This window comes from Lepidochelys kempii, chromosome 1, assembly GCF_965140285.1.
Source record: "Lepidochelys kempii isolate rLepKem1 chromosome 1, rLepKem1.hap1, whole genome shotgun sequence".
Taxonomy (NCBI): Eukaryota; Metazoa; Chordata; order Testudines; family Cheloniidae; genus Lepidochelys; species Lepidochelys kempii.
In genome coordinates this window covers 8,467,087-8,493,953 of record NC_136380.1, presented here as the reverse complement: position 1 = coordinate 8,493,953, position 26,867 = coordinate 8,467,087, and the positions used below count along the sequence as shown (strand labels likewise).

Below are 26,867 nucleotides of genomic sequence, written 5' to 3'. Positions count from 1 at the left end.
TGGATGGGGACCCTGGCTGCTATCCCTGCCTCTCTGGGAAGCAGAAAAAACCCCTGATGTTGCCCTCTGCCTTGGAGTGGCAGGGACACAGTGACATGCAGGCTTCAGTCACAGGAGTAGGTTTAGAGAGCCTTATGTCATCTGCCTAGGCCCCAGATTGCCTTAATCCTGCCCCGTCTTTGAACAGTCTCCAGGACAAGATGGACGGCAGCATTATAGACAAACCCTAAGGCTATATGGGGGTGGAGTAGGGGGTTAATCCATAGCTTTTTGCGGTGCATCAGGTAATGCACAGAATGCAAGCTTCAGCAATAGGGTACACACGGGACAGTGCGCCCTCCGTCAATGCACATAGGGTACGTATGGCAGCAGTGTGCGGAGAACTGAAAGTGAGGCATCCTTGGAGGGCACCCCATGCACCTTTGCTTTGTTGCTGAGCAGCATACATTCTGGGATTTCCTTGCAGTGCATTGCGGGACGCTTAGCAGAAGCCAGGCTAGTTCCAATTTCTTTTAAAAGAAAAATCCCATGATTCATTTGTCTCCATCTCATACTCCCTGGCTGGGTGCGTTAGCGCCATTTCTGAACTGTTGTTGGCCAGCATGGATCCCACAGTGCTCCCTGCTGCTATGCTGACAACTTCAAAGACACAGAAGCCGCTTGGGTGTATTTCAGCCCCAAATTTGGATAAAATTTGGCTTGCGACTTCACCCGCCACACCATCCAGCGGGTGTAGCAGCAGCAGCTCCTCCAGCAGCAAGTAGGCCGGCTAATTTTCCAGGTTTAAGCCAGTCCGGTTATTTTCCTAAGATTTGTCTCCTGTCCAGTACTGAGACAAAACCAGGCGTGGTTTTGTCTAGTATTACAAAGGACTCTATTTTGAAGAGTGCACCACTCTGCCCTCATTAGTGCAAACTTAATTATTTTCTGTGCAAAATGAACAGTTGCCTCCTCCCAACAGAAACTTAAGGTTTTTATTATTCAACAAACTATTATGTAACAAACGAACCTTCAGCTGAAGAGAAAATGCAACAACTTTTAATAAAACACATTTTAAAAAAACGTTATTTATCCGCAAAGAAGCCTTTCATGAAAACAGCAAAGTGCAACAGGGCAGTACAGGGCATGACAAGGAGTGTCAGGGCTTAAAGTCACAGGTCAGTATAGATCTCTCTTCTGCCCCTGGAATTCTGCAGGGGCCAGTCCTGGTTCTGGCACTACTCAATATTTTCATTAATGACTTAGAGACCGGCTTCGCTGATTGGTTGCCGGAGGGCGGGGAGGGAAGCTGTGCTCACAGCGTGGGCGGGGCAGAGGCGGTGAGCTCCCCAGTCAGAGAGCGCCATGGCCAGCTATCCATACAGGCAGGGTTACCCTGGATCAGCAGGGCCAGCCCCAGGTGCCCCGCAGGGTGGTTACTATTCCAGAGGCCAGTATGGAGGTGGGTTGCCTCCTGGTGGTCCCTATGGCAGCTCAGCACCTAGAGGCCCCTCTGGACCACCATCTGGTGGAGGAGCTTGTGGGCATCCCACCTCAGGGGGAGCACCATCTGGAGCTCCTGGGGGACCTTACGCAGGAGGCCCAGCCCCAGGAGGGTCTTATGGGCAACTATCTACCAATCCCTATGGTGCCCTTCAGCCAGGACCCTATGGAGCCCCCGGAGTTCCTGCTGGTAACATGCCACCCGGCGTGGACCCGGTGGCCTTTTCTTGGTACCAGACAATGGATGCTGACCGCAGTGGCTACATCTCCATCAAAGAACTCAAGCAGGCCCTGGTCAACTCCAACTGGCCTGCATTTAATGAGATCTGCCTTATGATGATTAACATGTTCGATAAAACAAAGTCAGGACGGATCGATATCTTTGTGTTCTCAACCTTGTGGCGCTTCATCCAACAGTGGAAGAACCTCTTTCAGCAGTATGATGGAGAAGGTCAGGTTCCACCAACCTCAGTGAGCTGCAGCAGATAGATATAACTTGAGCCCCCAGTTCACCCTGTTGCTGCTGTCCCATTACTCTCAGAGGGCTTCTGTCATAAATATAAAGGGAAGGGTAAGCCCTTTTAAAATCCCTCCTGGCCAGAGGAAAAATCCTCTCACCTGTAAAGGGTTAAGAAGCTAAAGGTAACCTCGCTGGCACCTGACCAAAATGACCAATGAGGAGACAAGATACTTTCAAAAGCTGGCAGGAGGGAGAGAAACAAAGGGTCTGTGTCTGTTGGTATGCTGCTTTTGCCAGGGATAGAACAGGAATGGAGTCTTAGAACTTTTAGTAAGTAATCTAGCTAGGTATGTGTTAGATTAGGATTTCTTTAAATGGCTGAGAAAAGAGTTGTGCTGAATAGGATGAATATTCCTTTGTGTGTGTCTTTTTTGTAACTTAAGGTTTTGCCTAGAGGGATTCTCTATGTTTTGAATCTAATTACCCTGTAAGGTATCTACCATCCTGATTTTACAGAGGGGATTTCTTTACTTCTATTTACTCCTATATCTATTAAAAGTCTTCTTGTAAGAAAACTGAATGCTTTTTCATTGTTCTCAGATCCAAGGGTTTGGGTCTGTGGTTACCTATGCAAATTGGTGAGGATTTTTACCAAACCTTCCCCAGGAAGTGGGGTGCAAGGGTTGGGAGGATTTGGGGGGGAAAGACATGTCCAATCTACGTTTCCCAGTAAACCCAGTTAGAGTTTGGTGGTGGCAGTGGATATTCCAAGGACAAAGGATAAAATTAATTTGTACCTTGGGGAAGTTTTAACCGAAGCTGGTAAAAGTAAGCTTAGGAGGTTTTCATGCAGGTCCCCACATCTGTACCCTAGAGTTCAGAGTGGGGGAGGAACCATGACAGCTTCCAACTCCACCATCCAGCTGGATAGCTTCATTCAGCTCTGCACCCACCTCCAGAGCACGACCAAAGCTTTCCAGAAGAATACTGGCAGGGTAGACAGCGTGCGGCTCAGCTATGAAGACTTCCTCACTCTGGCCGTGACTCGCATATTGTGACACGTTGGGATGTTTCTTTGCCTGAGGGTAGCGAGGGAATGTTGATAGGCTGGAAATGAGTCACCAGGAGTGATCAATCAGCCCCTCTCGCCTGGATATGTATGTCCTCCAACAGGAGGGATAAACCCATTCCATTTCCTCTCCCAGCTTTGTAACCAACATGAATAATGGAGCAGAGAATTTGCTTATAGAATCAGAGGATGACACCAAGATGGGAGGGGTTGCAAGTGCTTTGAAGGACAGGATTAGAATGCAAAACAAATCGGAGAATTGTTCTGAAATGAAGATGAAAGTTAGTAAGGACAAGTGCAAACTACTACACTTAGGAAGGAAAAAATCAAACGGGGAATAACCGGCAAAGCAGCAGTACTGCTGAAGAGGATTGGGAGGTTATAGTGGATCACAAATTGAGTATGAGTCAACAACCTGAAGTAGCAAAAATGGTGAACATTATGGGTGCATTAACAGAGCGTTGTATGTAAGATGGAGGAGGCAATTGTCCTGCTCTACTCAGGACTGGTGAGGCCTCAGCTGCTGTATTGTGTCCAGTTTGGGTGCCTCGCTTTAGGAAAGATGTGGACAAATTGGAGAGAGTCCAGAGAAAAGCAACAACGGTCAGGTTTTCTACATGATGAGGAAACCTGTTAAAAATGAGGAAAACGTTAAAAAACTGAACATGTTTAGTCTTGAGAAAAGAAGATGAGAAGGGACCTGATACTCCTCAAATATGTTAAGGGCTGTTATGAAGTGTAACGTGATCAGTTGTTCTCCATGTTCACTGAAAGTAGGACAAGTAGTAACAGGCTTAATCTGCAGCAAGGGAGATTTGGTTAGTTTCATCTTCTAAATATTATCTAGGAGAATAGTTAAACACAGGAACAGGCTTCCAAGGGAAGTTATGGAATCCCCACCACTGGAGATTTTTAAGACCAGGCTGGACAAACACCTGCCAGGGCTGGTCTAGGTTTACTTGGCCCTGCCTCAATGTAGGGGGCTGGACTAGATGACCTCTCAAGGTCCCTTCCAGCCCTACATCTCCGATTCTTCTAGTTCGTGGGACTTCTAGTGTTGAGTGCCAAGGCTTGAAGTTACTATGGGTGATAGAGGGCTCAAAAGGGCTAGGGACACAGGCACTACTGTCCTCAGGACCCTGAGAGCACTGTTGCAAGGGGTAGGGTGGGGAGCATCTGCTGCTGTTCCCAGTACAGGTTTACAATGGCACAAATGATGCCCTGGCACCCGGACCGTGGCCCCAGGATCCTGCTCTGCCTGCGCTCCGCCCCAAGGCCCTGCTCCCATTTGGCCCCGCCCGCCCTGCCCCGCCGAGGCCCAGCCCGCTCCCCTCTGCCCCCTCCCCCTCTTGCAAGTGGAGCCTTGGGGAAGAGGCAGAGGGGGCAGGGCCTCAGTGTGGTGTGCAGACGGAGCAGGTGGTGGGGCTACAGTCCAGGGCCCACAAAAGATTAACCTGGCCCTGGTTGTTCTGAGTAGCCTGTACTGTCCAGGGGCTTCAGTACACGGCTGGGTGCTGGTTTGCAGCACTGCACTGCCCACTGCCCTCATCAGTAACACACACTGCAATGTGGCACTAGACTTTGCATTGCCTCCAGGAGTTGGCTCTGCATTTCCCCTGTTCCACACTCTCTGTGGCTGTTGTCAGGGAAAGCATGGTCATGGCCAAACTCTCAGATCCCCACTGTCCTCAACCATTGCCTCCACCTCTCTGCATTTTTGGCGGGGGTGGTTTGGGACTAATGATGTTCGTGAACAATTAATTCATCAGGAGCTTGCCAATTTTCTCCCCCTTAGTTTTCCTAGCCACTCAGCTGTTGAGGAAGGTCTAAGCCAGTGCATGTTCTGTAGCTGAGGGGGACATTAAAACACTGAAAAGTGTTCAGATTAGAGCGAGGCTGGGACAGGAATTTCTTTAAGATGCATTTCTGGCTCTACTTCCCTGAGATACTTCTCAGTCTAGGGGGAACCTAGGAGATGGTTAAATGGTGCATGCATTGTTGGCTTTTGCAGTTGTGCCTTGGAGGGATGGGGTGTGCATGAAATATGTTCTCATTCTGGGGAGTGGAATTAGGATCCTGGTCTGGCTTTGCAGTTTTGCTGTACCTTGGAGGGGATTGTAGTGTCAGAGGGCTTACAGGGATAAATCGGGGGGCAAGACAGAGTAATCCCTTCTACATCCCCTAAAGGCTGCCCTGATTCTGAATGACATTACACTGAGGTGGGTGACTACCAGGCAGAGAATGATCTTATTCAAAAAGCGAGACACACTCCAAAACTTAGTCACCAAAAGGGTCACTCCAGAAATGCTGCAGGAGCGGGAGTCAAGAGCCATCCCAGGGGGAGATGGCCATGCAGCCAGACCTCATGCTCACCAAACAAAAACAGCCATTTTTCTTGCCTTAGATTTTAACCTTATCTCCCCAGCGAATACACTCAAAATGTATAGAAAAATGGACAGAATTTTGCAAGGATTATGTGAAGCACACACTCTGACCAGTCTAAGTGCGTGTGCTACAGGGCATTTATTCCCCAGTGGAAGTTGTACTCTTCATAGCTTTACGGACATTCAGTGTCCACGTCTACTGCCTGTTAAGGGAGAACACCAAACTTCTTTTCCTGTAAACAAACTTTTGCACTTCACACAAGAATGCTTTCCTTATTTGAACAAGCCACGGACTGGGGGGAGTGGGGGGGGGAACCTGCCACCGACCGGGGGGGGGAAGGGGGGGGGGAGAGGAAAGGAAAATAGGTACATTGCCTTGTGCCTTTCATGGTGTGGGCCTGAGAACGGTTGGTAGTCAGGGCTTTGGCATGAGATGGACACATTGCTTGGTTAGAGTAGATGCCATTTTGAAAAGGTGGATGGGGCACCGAATAGACAGCATAGGCTAAGGGTGGGAGGAAGGTCGGGACCTCGGACTCTGAAAGGTTTCTAGATCACATCCTCCTACAGTGGCTGTGGCCATGGGGCAGCTGAAACAGAAGCTACCACAGCAGCATAGCATCATTAAAACACTAATATTAAATTTTAAAAAATTCTAGAGACTTACATGTTGCAGTTCCCTCCATAAGACCATCCTCCTCAGACCCATTCTGGCTTGCTGCAGGGCAAGAAACAGGCTTGCTTACTACCTAGCTGGTGTCAGGGTCCAGAGTCAGAAGAGATCCTGGCTTCCCAGGGAGCTCTTTTGGCCTCCTGGTGTTCATCCTCCCATGAGTCTTGCTGCCCATCCTCGGGGGAGGCCCCACAAGCTGCCTGGGATAGGTGGTCATGTAGTTATGTAAAATACTGCCCAGCTCCTCAAAAAATGGACTGGCTACATGTCCCCCACTGGATTTTTTCCTATTATCCAGCGCTTTCACGAAGGTGCTCCTGAGCTGTGTGCTCTTTATCCAGCACTGTTTGGCATCTCAGTCATAAGCCCCTCACAAACATTTCAACTAGCAATGTCCACAATAAGGCCCTTATTCCGGTGGCTGGCCACCAGCGCTTCCTGCACCGATGCGTCTCCCAAGATGGCAACGAAATCAAGATCTTGGCATATCTCCAAGTGGCTGCTTGAGGCATATAGAACAATGCCAAAGTAGTTTGCAACAGCACTGCACGCATACGAATACACTGGAATGACCAGACTCACAGCAAAGATAGATCACTTTGAAAAGGACTCCAGAATTCACAATAAATGCGGAGTCAGTGCACTACAATGATTTGCGTCAGATGTACCCATTTTCAAACCATTCTCGACTTTTAGTCGAGTTTAAACTCCCCACGTGACAGTCTGCAGTAATGTGCTATACTTAGAATACAAGGACACAGGAAAGCCATACTGGGTCAGACCAAAGGTCCATCTAGCCCAATATTCTGTCTTCTGACAGTGGCCAATGCCAGTGCCCAGAGGGAATGAACAGAACAGGGAATCAAGTGAACCATCCCCCATCACCCATTCCCAGCTTCTGGCAAGCAGGCTAGTGACAACTCAAATATTAAATGATGCACTACTCACACCCTGTTCTCCCCCAGCTCCATGGGAGTGCTGGTGCTGAATATAAAAACCAGACATCTCACTCCTGAAATTAATATAGGAGTCAAGACCGAAAGAGATAAGGGAGTAGGTAAATAACCAAAAATTTTAATAGAATCCAGCTCAGTGAGCAGGTATTTTGAAAACTGAGACCCCACCCCCTCCACTGATTGTGGCTAGTGAGGGACAACTGGTTCTCTCAAGTCCGTACTCACTAATATACCCAGTAAGATCTGGCCTAAATTTGCATACCAAGACAAAGCCCATGAGGAACTGAGCAACTAAGTTACACACCTCAGATTCAAAGGAAACACGCAAAATTTCAAGTGGAAAATATGTCTATAAATCAATAGCATTCCATACTTTGACTACTGTGTCGTTTTCTAGAGGATATAGAACAGAAAAAGTACAGAGGAAAATGAGAGACAGTTTATTACAGAGAAGTTAGAAATCAGAATAGTCAGGAGGGTGCTAAACTAATAACAAAAGAGGAAAGATATAAGGACTGGGCACAGAATTGAGATGTTGAGAACAAAATTAAACAAGGAACCTAAGAACATGAGAAGAAATTTTTTAATTACCTACACACCAGTACTTTGTAAATGCTCTGAATCACACCAGAAAGGAGGTCAGTTTGGCTCCATCAGTCTGCCTTTAGGATTGCTACCACTAAATACTTCCTATGAACCCATCGGAGTTGGGAACCTTCCTCACAGGACTCGTAGGGAAAGTCACATGTGTTTAACTAGAGGCACTGGAAACGGCCTGGAAATCAATCCATTTTTAAAAAACAAAGAAAACTTTGGAATGCTATAAACATTATTTATTTTTTTAGAAAGTATTTTCAGAAAAACAGACAGGAAAATAATCTAGATCATTTATTTATAATTTTAATAAAAACCTTTACATAATCCACATGCATAAAGACCCTTGATGAGCCAATCTGTAGAAGCACCTAACAGGTTAAACCTCATTGTCTGCCAGCATTATCAATGATTGGCTGGCTGTGGGCAGACAGCAGTATTACAGAGTAGACCAATAGACAAGCTTTATTTTTCCCAAAAATAATCAGTTTCTAAACACAGTAAAAGTGAAGACTGTACAAACTATAGTAAATTGGATGTTACCAGCTGTTCACTTGCAGGATGTTCTTATGCTTGATGACAGTTCTGTTCAATGATGTAATCCAGCTACACAGCAAACACAAACAAAACAGCATGTTCTGGGCTAAAAACCTTTTGTCACATGGACTGATTTGAGCAGCTGCTTCCTTTAGTGCAAAACAGGGTCTCCCACCATGCCTGGTGCAATGTGTGAGAGTGCAGTAAATGCTGCAAACCTGTATCTACACAGAGAGCCACCTCACATGCAGCTGCTTTTAAAAAAAACTTGAGCCAATTTAAAATGCCAAAGCCTTCGATAACCAGGCTATCTGCTTTTCAGGAGAGCCAACCTCCTTGATGGAGTTCTAATTCTAGCACAGAGTTTGCTCTCAATTAGAAGCACCTGGCCTGGAATCATGAACCCCAGCATTTCAAGACAAGGTTCCTTTGTTTTATTGAAGGCTTGCAATAAACTACACACAGAAACTCACATTGGACCCATTTCCTTCAGAGGCCAGAACAGACCATAAGGCACATGCACTCCTGTGTCAGCTCCCTCTGGCCTGACTCAGAGAAGCTTCCTTTCTTGCCTTTTAAAACAAGGGGGTTTACACATTTACAGGTTTCCATCCTCCCAACTAAAACAGAGGGAGACCATCACTCTCTATACCCTGGCTTTACAGAAGTTATAATCCTCTACTCTCCCCCACCCACAGAACAAACCCATTAAACAAAGCTCAGTTTAAAAAGCCATCCAGTTGGTTCAGACACCAACAGTTCATCTGCTTAACTGGTACAGCACCACTAGATGGAGTCTGTCCACTCCAAATCATTGTCCTGAAGCGTGCTTCACTGTCCTCTGTGCTGTAGCTAAGGAGATTAGTAAATATCTGCCAAGAGACCAAACGTACAAACTATCACTTCTCCTCCACAGGTACGATCTGGCTTGCAGACAGGCACTGCAAGAAGTGCTTTATTAGCTCTAAAAAAGCTGTCACGGTCGTTGAGGATCCCCACAAAGAGGTCCAAGTCTTACTCTGCTCCCCCAGGTTACACAAATTCCTCATTAGCCCACACATGGAGCCACTTTGCACCTCTACGGAAAAGCTCTATGTGGCTAGAGACTGCTGCCAAGGGGAGGTTTACCCCTAAAACAAGGGTAAAGGTTAACAAAATGAGAAAAAAAAAAGTCCGTCTGTAGAAGCAACTAGGCCTCACTGAGTCACCACAGTCAGTTCTCGTAGATATGACTGTGTGAGACTGCGCAGCTCCTCCAAGGCATAGTCCTCCGGCATGGGAAGCCGGCCAATGTGGGGAGCAAGCAGACGAAGGGGGACACGCTGCACGTCAGGCGTGGAGTCAGAGGCAGGTTCAGGAGAATGCTGTAGGCTCAGGACCACCCGCAACAGGTTAGCAACACGTTTGGCCATATCTGCAAGTGAGCAGAAAATCAGTGAGTATTTAGCCACCTTCCACACAGAATCCTGTAGATTGAAGGCAGCAGAGATCTAACAAGGTATTTGAAAACCTCCTCTCCACCAGGAGTGAATGTAAACAGCAGTGCACAGGCCAAATCTGGAGTCAGGCAGCTTCTGTATCCAATCAAATACCTCCTTTAGCCTTCCACTCCTCTGATCACTGATCTCTTCAATACTGCCTGCTCCCACCAGTGTACCTAGGCTTTGTCTTCACTGACACAAAAGTGTTCCGGGGGGAGGGGGGGGTGTTCATCTTTTTACAGCAAGGTAACTATTGCTGGATAATTACCTCGCTGTAAAATCTGGAGTGGAGAAACAAGGCACTTGCAGCATTTACCCGCAAGGTAGCCAGGTAAGGTCAGCCCTATACCCCAGGCTGTAGGGGACCTCTACTACTTGGTCTCATGGTAAAAGTAAAGTGCTCTGCCTGCTTTATGATTTTACAGTAGGAGACCTAAAATGCATTAGTTATCCCAGAGTAAATACCCTTCTTCAGTGAAGAAGCAGCCTTAATCTATTCTTGGATGCTCAGGGCACTTCTGGAGAGCTTTGGACAGAGTGGTGGCATTCAACTTAAGTGACTCTACAATCAGAATATTTTAGGAATCACGTACTGGTGCACCTAGGTCCCTCTTATTCTCTCTCTGTGGCCCATAATAGTCTGTTCTCCTGGGGGCTGTACAATCATTTCAGTTGTTGAGTTTAGTGTGCAGGTGCTGGGTGGGGCTGGTGGCCAGAGAAGGTCAGACTAGATCTGGTTGTCCCCTTCTGGCCTTAAATTCTGTGACTAATTCTTACGTCTCTCGGTGGCTGCTTGAACTAGACTGCAAGCGAGTAGACTCCAAAGCTGGAGAAACCTACCACGGACAGCTAGTTGCTAATGGCCCTAGTTAAATGGGTGCAAAGACAAATCACCAAAGGAAGCAGGACAGACGTGGCAAGTAGCATGCAGGGTCCCGCAGCGCCTTTGTGGCTATGACTAAAGGCACAGAAGGTAGTCAGTCATTTACTGCAATATGGCAGCTGCGTGGTTATATTCACAGTATTACTGAGAATCAATTCATTTTGTACAAGTATTAGTAGCTTCATATGCAGGTTGTTTTTGAGTCTGTGTCTAGAACCCTAGAGGGACTGAATACTGACAGGCCATTGGGACAGCACGTCTATCAAATTAATCACAGACGAACAGTAAACTAAAAGAGTAAATAAAACGCCAGATACATGTAAAGCAGCCACGACAGCAACATTTATCACCTGCACCAGCCAAGGCTGCGTGCCCTACAGCAGGAAATGCAAGCCAAAGCAAAGTACAGCCATAAACGCTTGCATTATGGTGTGATGGCCCATATTAGTCAAGTTAGGTTGTAAGTAGAGACGCGAATACCATTTAAAAAGTTAACTGTTTAAACAATTAACCATTTAAGGGGCTGGGGCCGCTCCTGCTTGGGCCACCCTCCGACTGGCGCAGGGGTTAACGGTTAAGGCAGTTAACCAATAAGACTATGCTTACCAGTTAATCTTTTTCATCTCTAGTTGTAAGATCCCTGCCTTGAGAAGCGTGGCTATCTCCCTGTGTGCACTGCCTATGACACTATACAAACAGCCTTACCAGACTGAGCCAATCGGTCCTTGGCATTGTGGCACTGTATCTGTTCTATCCTGTTGCATAGCGATGTCACTTTGGTATGTAACCTCTCCAACTCATATGCAGAACAATCCAGCTGAAAGCAAACCCAAGAGTCAGTCAGTCAATTACACAGTAGAATGGCTTCAATTAACAAGAACAATTTGTGGGCTCTTTGAGGCCTCCTGTACCAGGCTACCATGCCAATATGAGTTAGAACAAATATCTTAGCAGAAAATTTGAAGTCTGAAGATCTTGACTGTGGCAATCCAAGCCAAAGAACCCATCAACACCAAATACTTTTAGTTTCGCAGCATGTTTGTAAGGAGCAGATGAAAACTAACTTCTGTTGTCTAGCTTGCAAAAAACAGAGGTAGGAAAAAGTAAAGCAGCAGCAGCACCGAGATGTGTGGGTGCCTCCTTGGTAAACACATGGTTTTGTCATTACCCTTTCTCCCTTTCCTTCCCCTCACCTGATTCGGTCATGTTGAATTAAGACTTCTTCAGGGCAGAGACCACTTATTCTGTGAAACTCCTAGTATATTTCTAAGTGTCCAAATATATGCAAGAGACAACTGACACACCCATGTCTGTGAGGGAGCATCTAAGGGTTTACTAAACAGTGAACATACAGCTATTTTAAAAATAATAAAACTGTTCATACGAACACTGAAAGAACTAGAATTTCTACACAGTTACCTGCTGAATCCTGTCGAGCATCTCGATGACCCGGATGTAGTCCAAATAAACCAGCCCCGCCATGTCCCAGTCCTGGATGAGTGTACTTCGCTCTGGAGGGGACAAATCTTCTAGGAATCCTTTTAGGTAGTTGTAGTTTTCATTAATAATAGCATCTGAAGAAGACAACTGGATAAGAAACCTCTTGCTCCGAACTGGTACCCATCAGTATAGCTGATGGATACTTGGATGAATACAGGCAGATTGAGGGCTGATAAGTGTCTTTCAAGGCTAACAGCTAAATAACATTAGAAAGTCAATGGGGGAGTAGCTTAATGACTAGTAATGGCAAATTCAATCTTATGCCTTGTTTCCAGGTTCAAATCTGGCCAGGAACAGTAAGGATCAGAAATTTTTACTGAATTTGTGGCCTATGAGAAAAAAAAACCTGTTACTACCTCTTCTATAGCTGTTGTTCTTTGAGATGTGTTGCACAGGTCCATTCCACTTCAGGTGTATGTATGCCTAGTGCATCAGAGCCAGAGATGTTTCTCCCTTGAGAGTACTGCTTGGTGGGGCTCATGTGCCTTTAGCACACTTAGAGGGGAAGGTAGATGGGTCATGGAATGGACATCTTGAAGAACGGTTAAAGAAGTTAGTTTTTTCTTCAAGTGATTGAAGATGTTCATTCCATTTCAGGTGATAAACTGCTGAGACTTGAAGAGGGTTTCAGTGCCTACCTGAAAAACTGAAATACTCACCCAAATTTCGCCTCATTCCTGGATTGCTGGGACATAGCACAATGTCTTGTAAAAGTATACGATGACCATGTTGCAGCATTACAAATGTCGTATAGATACCAGAGCCAAAAAAGCACAGGGAGCCGCTTGGGCTCTTGTGGAGTGAGCTACCATCCTTCCTGGTGGGGATACTTTGGCACTGTCATAGCACAGACATATGCAAGACAAAATCCACAATTAAATCAGCTGCGAAGAAACTGGGAAGCCTTTAATTATGCCCACAACTGAAATAAACAGCTGTGTAGACCTTCTAATAGACCTACTTCTGTCCAAGTAAAACACCAATGCCTTTCTGACATCCAAAGTATGAAGCCTCTCTTCATTCTTACGAGAATGCGGCTTAGGAAAAAAGGATGGTAAGTATATGGCTTCATTAAAGTGAAATTGGGGTGGCGGGGTGGGGACACCTTAGCAAGGAACTTGGCATGAGGATGTAAATACATTTTTGTCCTTATAAAAAAGGACACATGGAGGGTCAGCAACCAGGACACAGAAATCCCTCATCCTCCCCGTGGAGAAAATGCCCACTAAGAATGCAACTTTCATAAACAGATGTAAGAAAGAAGTGGTGGCCACCGACTCAAAAGATAGTCCCACAAGCACAGCTAGTACCAAATTCAAGACCCATGGACAGATGGGATCCTTTATGTGGGGGGTACAGACTCTCCACACCATTTAAGAATCTGACTGTCATTGGGTTAGAAATCTCTGATCTGCCCTCTATTGGTGGGTGGAATGTGGGGATAGCTGCCAGGTGAACTCTAAGGGAACACAGAGGCCTTAATGCTTCAGGTGAAGCAAATCCAGGATATGCTGGATAGCCAGGATCAGCAAAATACCCATCTGCCAAGACTAACCGGAGAAATCCTTCCACTTCATCAGGTAAGCATATCTGATGAACAGTTTCCTGATGTTTAGAAGACTGTTTTCTATGTCCACAAAACATTCAGACTCTGAGTTAACCACAGGGTATCCATGCTGCAAAATGAAGGGTGCATGGGTTGGGATATTATGCCAGGTTTCTGAGGTAGTGGCACTGGACTCCTGACAGACATTTAGCAGACTGGAAAACTAATGCTGACAAGGCCAGGCTGGTACCATAAGAATTATGCAAGCTTGGTCCTGTTGGAGTTTGCACAGTATTTTGAGGAGCAGAGGAATAGGACAGGCAAACAGCAGCTTACCTTTCCATGAGACGTGACATACTAGGTTTACCCCCGGACTGGACAGGACAAGAAAGTTGCAATGCTCTGAGGACTTGATCATCCATACTACTGCAAACTGCTGCTCCTACCTGGAAATAACATGGGACCCTTCTGCTGGTAGCAAGTGTGCCAGAGCCTGGGGAGGGACTAGTACCAGTAGGCCTACCTTCTGCATGACTGGGGAATCCCCTACCAGGAGCATAAGCAAGTCTCTTTCTGCCACATTACCCTGAGATCTTGGTCTGACAGTTGCTGCCCTGAGAATGTTGGCACCGCAGTAAAAGTCCACATCAATGGCCTGGAAACCAGTGCTGGAATCAACAACTTTTCCAGGGGTGAGGCAGATGCCAGTACCAGGGAGAGTCACATACCCCAGTGCTCTGCTGGTAAGTGACAGGAGATCAAGATCCCTGGTGCCAAGATCTGATTGACCCAACTTAGAGGAACAGTGCTACGCAGATTTCAATCTTCTGGGGGGGGGGGGGGGGCGCAATATCCAGAGAGGCACTCCTAGCTGAGATGGAAATACAGTATTTTGCACCCAGAGAGGGAAGGCTCAGAAGGTGGACATAAGCCAGCTTCCAATAAGCATGTGGCGCAGTCTCATCTCCCCATCCTTTTCTGTACACAGCTTGAAGTCTATACAGGTCTGGCAGCAGTCTCAAACACTGCCATCACCCAGACATTTCAGGCACCTGAAGTGAGGTTCACCCACTTGCACAGACTTCTTGCAACCCACACAAGACTTAAAACCTGGGAAACGAGGCACGCCTCAGTACCGAGTGTCAACACCTGGGCTAAGAGGTACTCGATGCCAGAAAACCAAGACAAGAAAGAAAACCTAGACTATGTATAAGAACAAAGTATCTCTAAACCAGAAAACACATTAGTTAACTGTACAGAAATACACAGAAAACCACTGTAGGGGAAAGCGTGGCTAAACAAATCGACATGGTCCAGCTACCAACCACAGGCAGTAAGAAGAAACCAAAGGCAGATCTGGGGAAGCTCTCCCCTTTGCACCTTAAGTCAGCTCAAGAGTGCTGGAGACTCATTTGTCGCTACGATGGGTACCACAAATTAGAAACATCTCTGGCTCTGGTGCACTGGGCATGCACACACCTGAAGTGGAATGCACATGTGCAATCACTCGAAAAAGTGAATTTGTTGTACCAGCTCAATTCCTAGAAAAAGGAGCGTCCAGAGGGACCAGAAGCCCAATGGGAATGGGGACCACTATCTTCACCCTAGAAGTGATCCCTGGAAGTCAAGGCTGGGGCACATTAGGCTAAGTATGCATCACCCCATGCTCTGTTTTATATGGAAGACTTCCATATCAGGGTATCAAGCAATAGATTTACTAATAGACCCACTTAATGCCACTGACAGCCACTGCCCAGGCATACTGCTGCTAGTTATAAGCCCCTTTACAAGGAATGAGCTGTCCCAGACCCTCATCTTGCAGAGCATCCAATGACATTGGTCAGCATCTTTCAGTTTTCAGAAGCCCACATGACAAAGCTAGGAGACAAATAATCTCACCTGAGGCTAAGTGCCTGATGACCAGTTTGTGACACTGGTTCCAGTGTCCAGCTTTGAACAAGTAGAGGGCCTCTTTATGCTTATCTCCCTCCATTCTTGCCCGAATTGCCTTAGCTTCATGAATCCATTCTGGTGGAATGCAGAGCTTTTGTATCAGGAAAGTCTCCTTTGTCCAGGATTCTGGCGTTTCCGACAGCACGCAGTGGCGGTTTAAGAATTCACGCACTGCTTTCTCACGTGTGCTAATGGGAACAGACAGCAACTAGCTATTCAAACAGGTCATCATTTCATGTTTCACCCTCAAAAATCAGAGCTCTAGGAATGGGCATATTTTGTGAGCAGTCACTTGTAATATCTGGTTAGCATTAAAAGGTCTATAGCAGTGATGCAAGGAATGACTCCCAAATTCATAAGAAGCAATCCATGTTAGCCATAATTTTTCCCTTGCATATCAGTTCTTAGCACTGAAGCCTTTTGAGGAGAATGATCCTATTCTGTGGTCTAAACAAAGTCAAGAAGTGGTAAGCGAGTGGGGCAGAGTTATCTGGAGTAGAGTTCTGGCAGAAAGCAGCTATTCTAAAAGGCATTTTTTTAGATCCGGGTCCCCAAACTGTGGGGCACCCCTAGGGAGGTGCAGAGGGAACACCACTCAGCCCCAGCCCCTGGGGCTCCAGCAGTGGCCCTAGCCTCAGCCCCCTTACTGCTGTCCATGCGCCCCTCTCCCGGAGCCACAGCCCCACTCCGGCCCCCCAGGGTGTTGGGGGGCAAGGGAACGCGGACAGGGATAAGGGGAGGCATGATGTAAAAAAGTTTGGGTGCCACTGTTTTAGACAGATTAATCTATTTATGGTTAGTATGACACACATGTTAGTTAGATGCTGCCAGACAGTTTTGAGAGTTCAGTATTCCTAACAGCTACAAGCAAAAGTGATAAAGGATCAAGGTGACACCATAAGTGTGTGACCCTAAGAAATGCCAACAAGCCTAGATTCCAGCATAAAAAAATGACACCCCATTGAAGAGTGTCAAGCTGTGACTCTACAACAGTGATACTCAGACTGTGGCTCAGGAGCCGCAAGTGGCTCTTTACTGCATCTCCTGTGGCTCTTTGCAGCACGATATTAAAACGCTATGTGATTTAATTATTAACCAATCAGGATCTTTTTACTATGTTATTAACCAACTGTGAAATATTTGGTCAGTCATTTTGCTCTGAGAATATATGTACAAATATAAAATATAGTCAATGAAACAAGGAATTCACACGACTGTGGCTCTTTTGGGTAATGCTGATCTCTAATTTGGCTCCTGAACCACTGAGGTCTGACTGCTATCCAGTATCACTGCTCTGCAGTATTAAGAGTAGTTATGTAACTGTCACAGAAGTTAGACAATTTGAACACAGGGTAAACTAATGAGTAAGTATTTTGTCACTTTGACTCCACCTACATTTTAGGACTCAAATATTAGAGGATTCAGGCTCTTGAAGTGCAAATTATTATCTTCTTCTTAAGTGGTCAGTATGAAAAGAATAAACTTGAAAAAGCACCCTCAAAATATTATCATTTTTAAAACTTGTGTTCAATTTTATTTTACTTTTAAAGTGTGCCTTCTCTTACTGATGTTCGTAGGGTTTTTCCCCACCACAGTCAAAACTAACTATACACTAATAAAGTGAAAACAATTCTTGGCTAACTTATGAATTACAGTAATGTTAGATGTTACACAACTTACTCAGACCTGAAAAGCTAAGGTCAAAAACTTGTCTTTCGCCAACAGAAGTTGGTCCAATAAAAAGATATTACCACTTTGTCCTCTTTCTAGCAAGATACACATTTCAGACATATGATTTTCAAATTGACTATGTCCCTTTAAACACCCCATTCAATTCTATTCTGTACAACTCTGTTCTGAAATCACTAGTCCTGGTAACCTGCCAAAATTTAATCCAATTCTTTTCACTCCTTAAACGAGGAAAATATTGGTACTACCTACTTTGCTCATGAACAAAAACTACACCCCTAAAAAATGTCTTTTTAATGACAACATCTGTATATTCTTAACTTCTTATCCTTTCAGATAAGTCAGAGATCTAAGAGTATTAGCATTCTACAAAGCAGTGGTGTAGTTCATTTTTATAGTCCATGCCCATCAGAAGACCTGGTTTCAACCCACACAGGAGCAATCACTATTTAGCTCCAACAATGTTCTCAGCACTATATAAAATAAAGTAATCCCTGCTGTAAAGAACTTACACTCTAAAAGAAAAAGACAGGCTGCACTGGGAAAGCTAGGTGAGTGAGCCTAGCCTTGTATTTTGTTAACTTGGGGGCACCATAATTGTACTTGTATATGCATCACATGGAATTGTAAATGCCATGCTGCTAAGCACTTTCTAGCAGTGGGGGGAGGGAAAGCTCAGTGATTTGAGCAGTGGCCTGCTAAACCTAGAGTTGTGAGTTCAATCCTCGAGGGGGCCATTCAGGGATCTGGGTCCTGCTTTGAGCAGGGGTGGGACTAGATGACCTCCCGAGGTCCCTTCCATCCCTGGTAATCTATGATTCTGTGACATTCTAGACTAGGAAATTGTGGCCCTTTTTGCAATCCTCACATATTTTGAAAACTGATGCACTACGATCAATCATTTTGGAGTACCTCAAGAGAAGCCACTAGTGTCCATAGATAATTGCTCCCCCTGTCTACAACTGCAAATACTCCTTCCAAGGCACATAGCAAGAGAAGTCTGCCTTGTACTTACTGTGTATTGGATGTATGCAGCAGTACAAAAATGGCCCATTCCCAAAATCCTTCACTTTCAAGCTGGGCAGCATAGCTGGCATTCAGGACTCCCTGACACTGCTCTGATAGATGAGTGTAATTCAAGGCTCTAAGTACTTCCCACAGGTGCCAACTAAGACGGTAGTCCAAGGGGTCGGATGTTATACTTCTGGGGTCAAGCAGCTGATTGAGATCATAGCATCTGTAGGGAGATGGATTTAAAACATAAGTAACATGAAGCGGACAAGTAGTTCATTGGGCCCACATAATGAATCCAAGTAGTGGTGATACTTATTTCCTGACAATTCCTTTGTTTTCTTTACTGAATGTCTTTGGAAGCAAGTTAGTGTCCTATTTAAACACAAGCTCAATAGTTAATATTCCATCAAGCTTCTCTGAGCTTGCATCCAGAGCATCATGTTTCCTCTGAGGAATATGCACCTGCTGTGTTATTTTATCAGCAGCTTAAAAAGAGGCAACTGCACATCAGAAGATAAGAATACTTTACCCTCATTCAGAACACAAGCTGAAATTACAGGAGAACATGTATAGTTACAGACAAACTTCTATACTGGGCTGCTAGTTTCTGATAAAAAAAATGTCCTTTCCAAAACTGTCAAAGGCCACATAAAAGCGGTCTTACTAGAGTTAAGAGAGATGCTAAATTGATGCCTCATTTCTTTTCAGGACCAACTTCTCCCTCATACACAAATGGGCTGTACCACTCTTTCTGCAAATACCAGTAACTTAGCGGTTGTCCCATTTGGAGCACAAAGTCCTGGAAATTTGGGTCTGAGAAAATTTTGCTTGCTGCTTTTCCCCAAAAAGCTTTATATGTTAGGATCTTAACTGGGTAAGGTGGGAGTACTGAACTACTTCTGTTTGCATTGCAGGAAGCAGGGAATTTGGTGCAAAGGAGAGTAGCCAAACCCCAGAGACCTGTGGGGAAGTCTTCACTCCCAGTGGTGTTTCCTCCAACATCTTGGATTTAGGAACAGATTGTATGAGAAGAGACATCTATGACTAATTCTATATTTGCAGAACAGCAAAAGGGAGGGACCAAATAAATGGCTCCTTAGGTGTTCAGATTCCCGTTTACCTGTCGCTGTAGAGCTTTAACAAGTGAAAGCAGACATCTCTCAGGGGTCTCTTTGCACTGTCATCTTCCTCAAGTACACAGCCAGAATCCTCTAGGTAGGAAGGCAGGGGACAGCAGGCATATTTCTCACACTCCATGGTGTTCTGTAGAGTATTGTACCACAGACTACACTTAGTGACAGCAAACCAAATAGAACAGCACTGCTACATACACAGCACACATTCAGAACCTCACAACTCCTGTGAATTAGGAGACTGATATGCTTTCTGCTTCAACAAAATACACCCACATGTGAGACTGCCAGTGTAGTGGTAATTAGCTTGCCTTTAGTAGCCACCTCTGGGAGCTATATTCTACCTATTTAAAATACTCTTGCAGCGTCACCTGGCTCTTTTAAATTGTAATGGAATGTTTTTTTCAGTTTGCGGTTTTAAAAAGCTAGGAAGTTTTACACACACAAGATACACTTTTTTAAAAGGCTGCAGAGTCAAGCACACCAAAGTTAGGAAGTGCCAGAATTAAGGCTGCACCGCAACCTTCATTTGGCCCCCTTGTGAAGATGCATTAGGATACAGAAATTACATGATCACATTCTCTCTCTCACAGGACTACTGCCTCAGCCAGTAAACAAGCTGGATAATACTCACTGAGTAGTAGTCCATATTTTGTTTTATCTTCATCGTTCAATGTGTTGCTCAAGGCCTTATTAGCTGAACGCTACTGAAACCCATTCTCTGAATAGAGAGGATTTCCTCAAGGATTTTTCTATGGCACTTATTACAGCATCCAAGTGCTTCACAAACATTGATGAATTTATCTTCACAACATCCCTTTGAGGGGAGGTATATTATCCCCACTTTATAGATGAGGAAACAAGGCAGGTGCATTATTAAACTGAGGAACACACATAGTGGCTACCTGTGAAAAGTCTGGTTTAAGTGGCTTGCTCAGCATCAAATATGAACCCTGTGGCAGAGGAAGGGACAGAAGACAGTTCTCCATGGCAGTATTTGACTGTCTAAATCACAAAGAAACCCCAAATGGTTACTTACCTGTACAGAAAGTGTTTGAGGTGTACTGTGCACATATATTCCACTCTAGGTGCAGGCACACCCCATGCACAAAAGTCAGAGACTTTTGCCAACAGTATCACGAGGTGGTACATGCACCCCAGTTTTCTCATACTCAGAGCTGAGGGCATAAAAGGGGCATGGCCGCCGCCTCCCTCACCAATCCTTTGCACTGTTAAATACCCAAAGTAGCAGTGAAGGTGGGAGTGTCATGTATGTGCGCATCTTAAAGAATGGTTACTGTACAAGTAAATTTTTTCTGAGTGATTGTGCATATAGACATTCCACTGTAAGTGACTCACCATCTGTACCCTTGCAGGTGATCAGATTTGGGATTATTTGAAGAGACTGACTTGCCAAAACTGTCATCAGCTGGAAACCTTTACTGATGGCAGAGTGTCTAGAAAAGTATGTACTGATGACCACATGGCAGCTTTGTAAATATCCATCAATATGTTACTTAGGAAGGCTGACACAGTGGAATGAGCTCTAGTGGAATGGGATGTTATTCTCACAGAAAGAGAAACCTTTTTTAAATTGCAGCAGATCTTAATACAGTCAAATCCAGTGAGATCTATGCTGAGCTATAGCCAGTTGCCCTTTAATCCCCTCTGCAAAGGCCATAAAGTTTAGGAGACAGACAATCTAAAGGGGTTTGTACAATTCAGGTAAAGGGACTTATAATGGAAAGGGTTAGGCAGACTCCAAACATTGCTACAAGCACTGCATATAATTAAGTACAAATATTCAAACTGCAACAAGAGGTTTGTCATGGGTTTGCAAGGCTTGCACCAACTGTTCAGATGGCAATTTGTGAAGTTCGCTTTAGATATTTGTTCAAAGCAGCAGCCTTTGTGTAAAAAGTGATGAAATAGGACTTTCAATTTTCTTGGAATTAGTTGTAACTGCTAATCCATTTCTGTTCAAGATAGGATTGAAACACCAAAGTTTGCCGATTAATCCTGAATCAAGCCTCATGAGAAACGGAAGCTGTCCTTTAAACAATAAGCCACGTTCTTAAGAGCACACAGAACACTTACTTTGCTGCAGTGCCTGGACAGGAACTGAAGGAAGAGACGTGTTTCCCTTTTTTAAAGGCGTGTAATGACATACCTGGAATGCTGCCTCGTACATGTTGAGTGCCTTTGAAATAGAAGCCGTTGGTGGAAGCAGATACCAGAGGTGGATAGCAATAGTACGCTTCCAGTCCAGCTGTGAGCACACATTAATGCTTTTTCTTTCAGACAACTGCCACACCTGAACAACAGATTGCAAGGTTTAAAGCAGGTGTGCAGTGAAGGTTACACTGAGAATGAGCAATACCTAGTTTTGTAGCCTTTGACTAGTTTATATGAGTAACATTTACCACTGAAAGGATGCATTAGGAAGAGACCAAATGAATCCTTTTGTATTTAATAGTGAGAGACTGGACACAAGCCACTGGACTGCATGTGTTGGGAAGTCAGTATAATACTCCTTTTAACAGCGACTCTAGGACGTATATGCTCCGCACTTGGCAAAAGCTAGTCTACAACAGCAGTTCTCAACCAAGGGTCCCTGGGGGGGGCCCCCCCAAGCAGGTTCATGGGGTCTGCCAAAATATACCGGAGAGCAGGGCCAGCGTTAAGAGTCGCTGGGGCCAAGAGCAGAAAGTCAAAGCCCAAGCACCGTCACACGAAGCTGAAGTTGAAACCGAAACCCTGCTGCATGGGTCTGAAGCCAAAGCTTGAGCAACTTAGGTTCATGGCGTCCCCTGTGGCATAGGGCCTCCTGGCAATTGCCCTGCTTGTTACTCCCTAACACCAGCCCTTGCTTTTAATCTACTGGATATGCAGAAAAACAGTTGTGGCACAGGAAGGCCATGGAGTTTTTATAGCATGTTGGGGTGGGCCTCCGAAAGAAAAAGACCCCCGGTCTACAAGACATACTCGTTTATTTTTCCTATCTAGCAGTAGCTAACTTGCAATTACACAGACACGACAGACTGTCAGCAAGACTTACAGGCTTCCCAGCCAGCAGAGCAAAGATGCGCAACCTCTCCTCCTGGATGAAGCAGTCTGCCTGCAATCCATGCCAGTCCACTAATTGCATTGTGAGGAGCTCCCGAACCTGCTGGCTGCCTACCAACTGGGAGAGGAGTAGGGCAAGCCTGTGATCTCCTAAAGGAAATAAAACAGCATGTCAGCAGAGTTTTCTGGGACGTAACAGACCACAATCCTACAACATGCAGTTTGATTGGATTGGAAAGTCAGGCTGTTTTCTAGTTCCTTATGCAATAACAGTTTTTCCTACCATCCCACTGTGCTCACAACAGCCAGCCACAAAGAACAAGGGGATGTTTTAAAAAATGGCGGTAACTCATACTCTAAAGTCAGAGGTATGGAAATTAGACTAATTAGGTTTCCTTCAGAATCAATCACAAGAGCAAGAAAGAAGCAGGAAGACAAGAAAAAGTTCAGTATTGTTAAAATCTGAAGTAGTCACTTAAGCCAAACAAGTATGCTTCAAAAACTAATACCCAGCCCTAGAAGCTTAAATTATAGCTTGCAAAAACAAAGACTGTAATCAGTTCCATTAGTGGTCATTGCTATTTGCACTCATCAAGGAGAGACTAAGTTTCTGGTATACATTTCACACAGATTACAGCACTTAGAGAATTGTGGAAGTAAAACAGCTTCTAGAGCATGAGCTCTTCCCACCTACACACAATTTGAACACAGAGCTAAGATCTGGCCCAATTACAGTTTCTTTGCTACAGCAACTTTCAAGGCAGATTTACTGACCTAGAAAGCAAGCTCTGAACACAGCAGATTTACATTATAACACTGGAATATGAGTTACAACTAACAGCTGTAAGGTTCCCCAGATAGATAAATCAGCAGAAAGTGGCTAAACTATTCCTCTCACTGTCTTAAGCTAGTAAAAAAAAGTCAATACACTGAGTAGTCAGTTCCTTTGAGTAGGAAATCACTAAAGCCTCAGCCTAGGTATTAGAGTTTGAAGTGTAAAATGCTCTGTATCAGAGTCCATCCTGAAGGAGACCAAGGTTTCTTCTCCTGTCCACCAAAAACTATTTGAAGTAGAAACATCTGACTTGCCCCTCTTGTACACTTTCCTCAATAACCATGCAATTTCTGCAGTAAGGCTGAACCTAATATTGATCTTGGTAACAATGGGGCGGGGGTGGGAAATGCTGCAGTTCCTGTATATCCCAAAGTCAGCTGTGAGTTGTAAGCTTCTTACCTGATTGCTGTGCCACCCTACAAGCCTCACTGATCCTCTTCCCTGTAAGGTAGCTAAACACAGCCTCTATGTGATTCTCGTACTGAGACAATGAGACTTCCTCTTCAATTCGTGCTGCTGCAGTCTGCGATAACCAGCGGGAGAAGGCTTTCCTGCGCTCCAGGGCTACAATGTACTCACTGGGCTCCTCCAAGCTGGCTTCCAACTCCTTCAGGTGGCCCCAGATTGCCTCACACAACATCCATGTCAAACACCAGTACTTCACCACAGCTGGAGAACAAAAAATTAAGTGGTCACAAAGGAGAGAGTCACACGTACTAGGAATCTGGAACAATGCTGTAGAGCGAGCTGTGTCAGTCCTATATTTGTCCTACATTCATACAGGATTAGACTACTTTAAAATTTAAATCAACTGGTTAGCACCCCACAATGCATCAGCCCAGCGTGCATCTGATCCAGCCATTTTAAAGTCAATAAAACCAAAAGAGGTGGCCATAGCTAGTCGAAGTTATTTGAAGTGAAGTGAATTTGTACTAAACTGCTCTATCACTTAGATTCTATGCTCCCCCAAAGTATAACACTTGATACTCACGTTCTATTTCCCCCGAGTCTCCACAAAAGTCTTTAACCCAGTCAGCATAGTCATGGATGGCAGACACTCCTGGGTTGGCTGCTAAGAGAGGACAACATTCATCTACATGGACAGTACTGTTTTTGAGCTTTATCTCCAGAGGGATGAGGTACAACTGCTGGTCTCCATCTGTCTTCCTTCGTTCTAAGGTCAGCTTCTCTATATGAACCTTGAAGGGAGATTCTAAAAGTCTGGGGAAGATAACAGTAGTATTGGAAAGATATAGATACTTACAAATTATTTTACACATCTGTTAGTCTTGTTATGTAGAGAGAGAGACACCTCTCCTGTTCCTGATCATCAGGTGGATAATAAATCCAGAACCCATTTCTCTACCGGAATGGGATGTCAATATATTCAATAGGTACTCAAGCCAAGGAACAGCTAAGGGCCAAATTGTGGACACTGTGGTTACAGAATGAACTGCAAACATCCTGAAACTGACAGGGTGCTTCAATCATGGGACATGAAGAAACTTGATCCTAGGATTTCATCCCTTATTTGGAACACAACTATCCAACCTATGGCAGTACTATAAAAACATTTCTATAGTTATGGACACATCTTCAGGAAGCACTAGCCTGAAGTCTCTGCTTACTCCATTGCAAGCTTGGCCTACGTTCGGCAGCTCGCTGGAACACCAGACAGGAAGTTCTTTGAAAGTTTCATTTAAAGGGGAGATGCTCCAGTATTCCCACCACTACATGTCAACCCATATTAGCAGCACTCAGTGCAGAAGATATGGGCCCATATTTATTCACAGATTCATAGTGCTTAAGGCCAGAAGGGACCATTAGACCATCTACTCTGACCTCCTGTATATCACATGCCCATAAATTTTTACCCAATTCAAGATTCAAAAAAGTTCACTTTAAAGGCAAGGATAGATGGCTCTCTATATACTCCAGTATATCTGCAAGGGAGAACTAGTCCTATGGATCACCACTCACGATTTAGGAGCAACAGGAGTTGGCAAGAATCCATATTCCATAGAGTCATTGCGAAGATCCTTGGGCTCACTTGATCCACTCAGTTTATCTCCACTATTTACAAGAGTCCAATTGGGTCCCCAACCAACGCGAAATGAGCGTCCCATGAAGAGTGCCATATCCATTAGGAGTTTTCCTTTTCCATAAGTGACAGATTTTTCCAGAGGTATTAGCCCCTGCTGCCTACAGGCACCCACTGTTTTCAGCTGCACCTCTGGAGCTGCGCTGGGCATGGAGAACGCAGAGGGTAAGGTGGAAAGCCCCGACCAAGAGGCTGCAGATGGAGGATTGCCTAAAGAGGAAGTTCTTGGTCCATGAAAATCTTGCAGAGAACCACTCGGGAGGAAAGACACACTTGCAAATTTTGATTGCAGCAGCCCTCCAACTGAAAGGAAGATTGGGGAACTTAAGAAAACAAGGTCTCTGCATTTAACAGGTCATTTAAGATCTTCTGAAATTCCACCAAAACTATTCAGAACAGCTAGTAGTTAATAAATAGCATTTACTATACAGTTAAGCATGCCTGGTTTTAACACAGCTGACTGTAGCATGAATGGGACAACATGTATGGTCATGAACAGTCACATACTAGGCTATAGCACAATTGTCCAAGCCATGGTACAAACTAAGCACTACACCAACAAGGGCCGTTAAGTACCTCAGAGAAAGAACAGATGTCCCTCTGTGCCAGACATATGTGCGTGGCCTTAGATTTAGAACAGACATGGCTTTAGTCACCTGAAGGTGTCCTCAGGAAACAATAAGCATTACTATTAAGTACCACTGGACTTAAACTGGCTCCTTATGGAGACACCCCAGTTAAGCACACTTCACTTTAGTGGACCATGTAGTGCTAATGTTGGCAACACTGCAACTTCCTTAAATATACAAGCTACGTTTTCTTTTGTGATCACAGTTGTCAGTTATGCGCACACAATTCCTAGCTGCATGTGTAATTAGTGGCAGAATATGTTAGCAGTTAATTAGTATTAAACCCAATCTCTTTATACCATCCTAATGCTCTCAAATGCATATTTAAATGATGACCCAGTTTGAACACTGTTAGAGATCAGACTTGAAAGAGAGCCAGTCTCTAGGAGGTTAGGATAATACACAAGACACACCAGCTGCCCAAAACAAGTTTTTAAAATGCTGACTTTTCCCCAGATTAAAACTATTTTAAAGTGAACATCTGTGGGTATCTCCTGGTGCAGAAATATGGATCCTTACAGTACCTGAGGAGTGTCTTTTCTGTCCTTGCAATGCTGAAATTGGAAGCCTGGGAGAGCAGATCTCTTGAGAAGTATCCATTTTTGTAGGCTGTTTGCCAAAGTGATGATCCAGGATCAAGTCTACATCCTCTTCATCAGCAAGCAAGGAAGCTTTCATGATCTAAAATCATCATAGAACAAGACTGCATGCTAGCACAACCCTCAACACTTGACACAAATTAGCAGTGGCTAGCAGGTCTAACTAGTGTCTCCCAAAAAAACAAGCCACCTTTAAAAGTTACATATGAACCACCACTGATCCATTCATACTGAAATTTACATTTCAAATTAGATCATGAGTGATCTGATGGGATGGTTATAA

General features: G+C 44.8%; 1 protein-coding gene and 1 pseudogene across 4 annotated transcripts in view; one reads left to right on the top strand and one right to left on the bottom strand.

Moving 5' to 3' along the window:
• Positions 1 to 1,344: 1,344 nt before the first annotated feature.
• LOC140898711 (peflin-like) lies at positions 1,345 to 3,000 on the top strand (annotated as a pseudogene).
• A 4,842-nt stretch (positions 3,001 to 7,842) lies between these two features.
• NUP98 (nucleoporin 98 and 96 precursor) overlaps positions 7,843 to 26,867 on the bottom strand; it is a 59,283-nt gene continuing 40,258 nt past the window's right edge. For all 4 annotated transcript variants that reach the window (XM_078851879.1, XM_073333197.2, XM_073333213.2 and 1 more), the window contains 12 exons: positions 26,510 to 26,666; positions 25,236 to 25,659; positions 24,247 to 24,476; positions 23,655 to 23,924; positions 22,413 to 22,570; positions 21,525 to 21,668; positions 19,342 to 19,484; positions 18,223 to 18,444; positions 15,465 to 15,706; positions 11,939 to 12,093; positions 11,225 to 11,336; positions 7,843 to 9,569 (listed from right to left, as the gene is read on the bottom strand). In XM_078851879.1, coding sequence (XP_078708005.1) covers positions 9,352 to 9,569; positions 11,225 to 11,336; positions 11,939 to 12,093; positions 15,465 to 15,706; positions 18,223 to 18,444; positions 19,342 to 19,484; positions 21,525 to 21,668; positions 22,413 to 22,570; positions 23,655 to 23,924; positions 24,247 to 24,476; positions 25,236 to 25,659; positions 26,510 to 26,666 — 2,475 coding nt within the window. In that variant the 3' untranslated portion in view covers positions 7,843 to 9,351. The remainder of the gene's footprint in view (positions 9,570 to 11,224; positions 11,337 to 11,938; positions 12,094 to 15,464; positions 15,707 to 18,222; positions 18,445 to 19,341; positions 19,485 to 21,524; positions 21,669 to 22,412; positions 22,571 to 23,654; positions 23,925 to 24,246; positions 24,477 to 25,235; positions 25,660 to 26,509; positions 26,667 to 26,867) is intronic.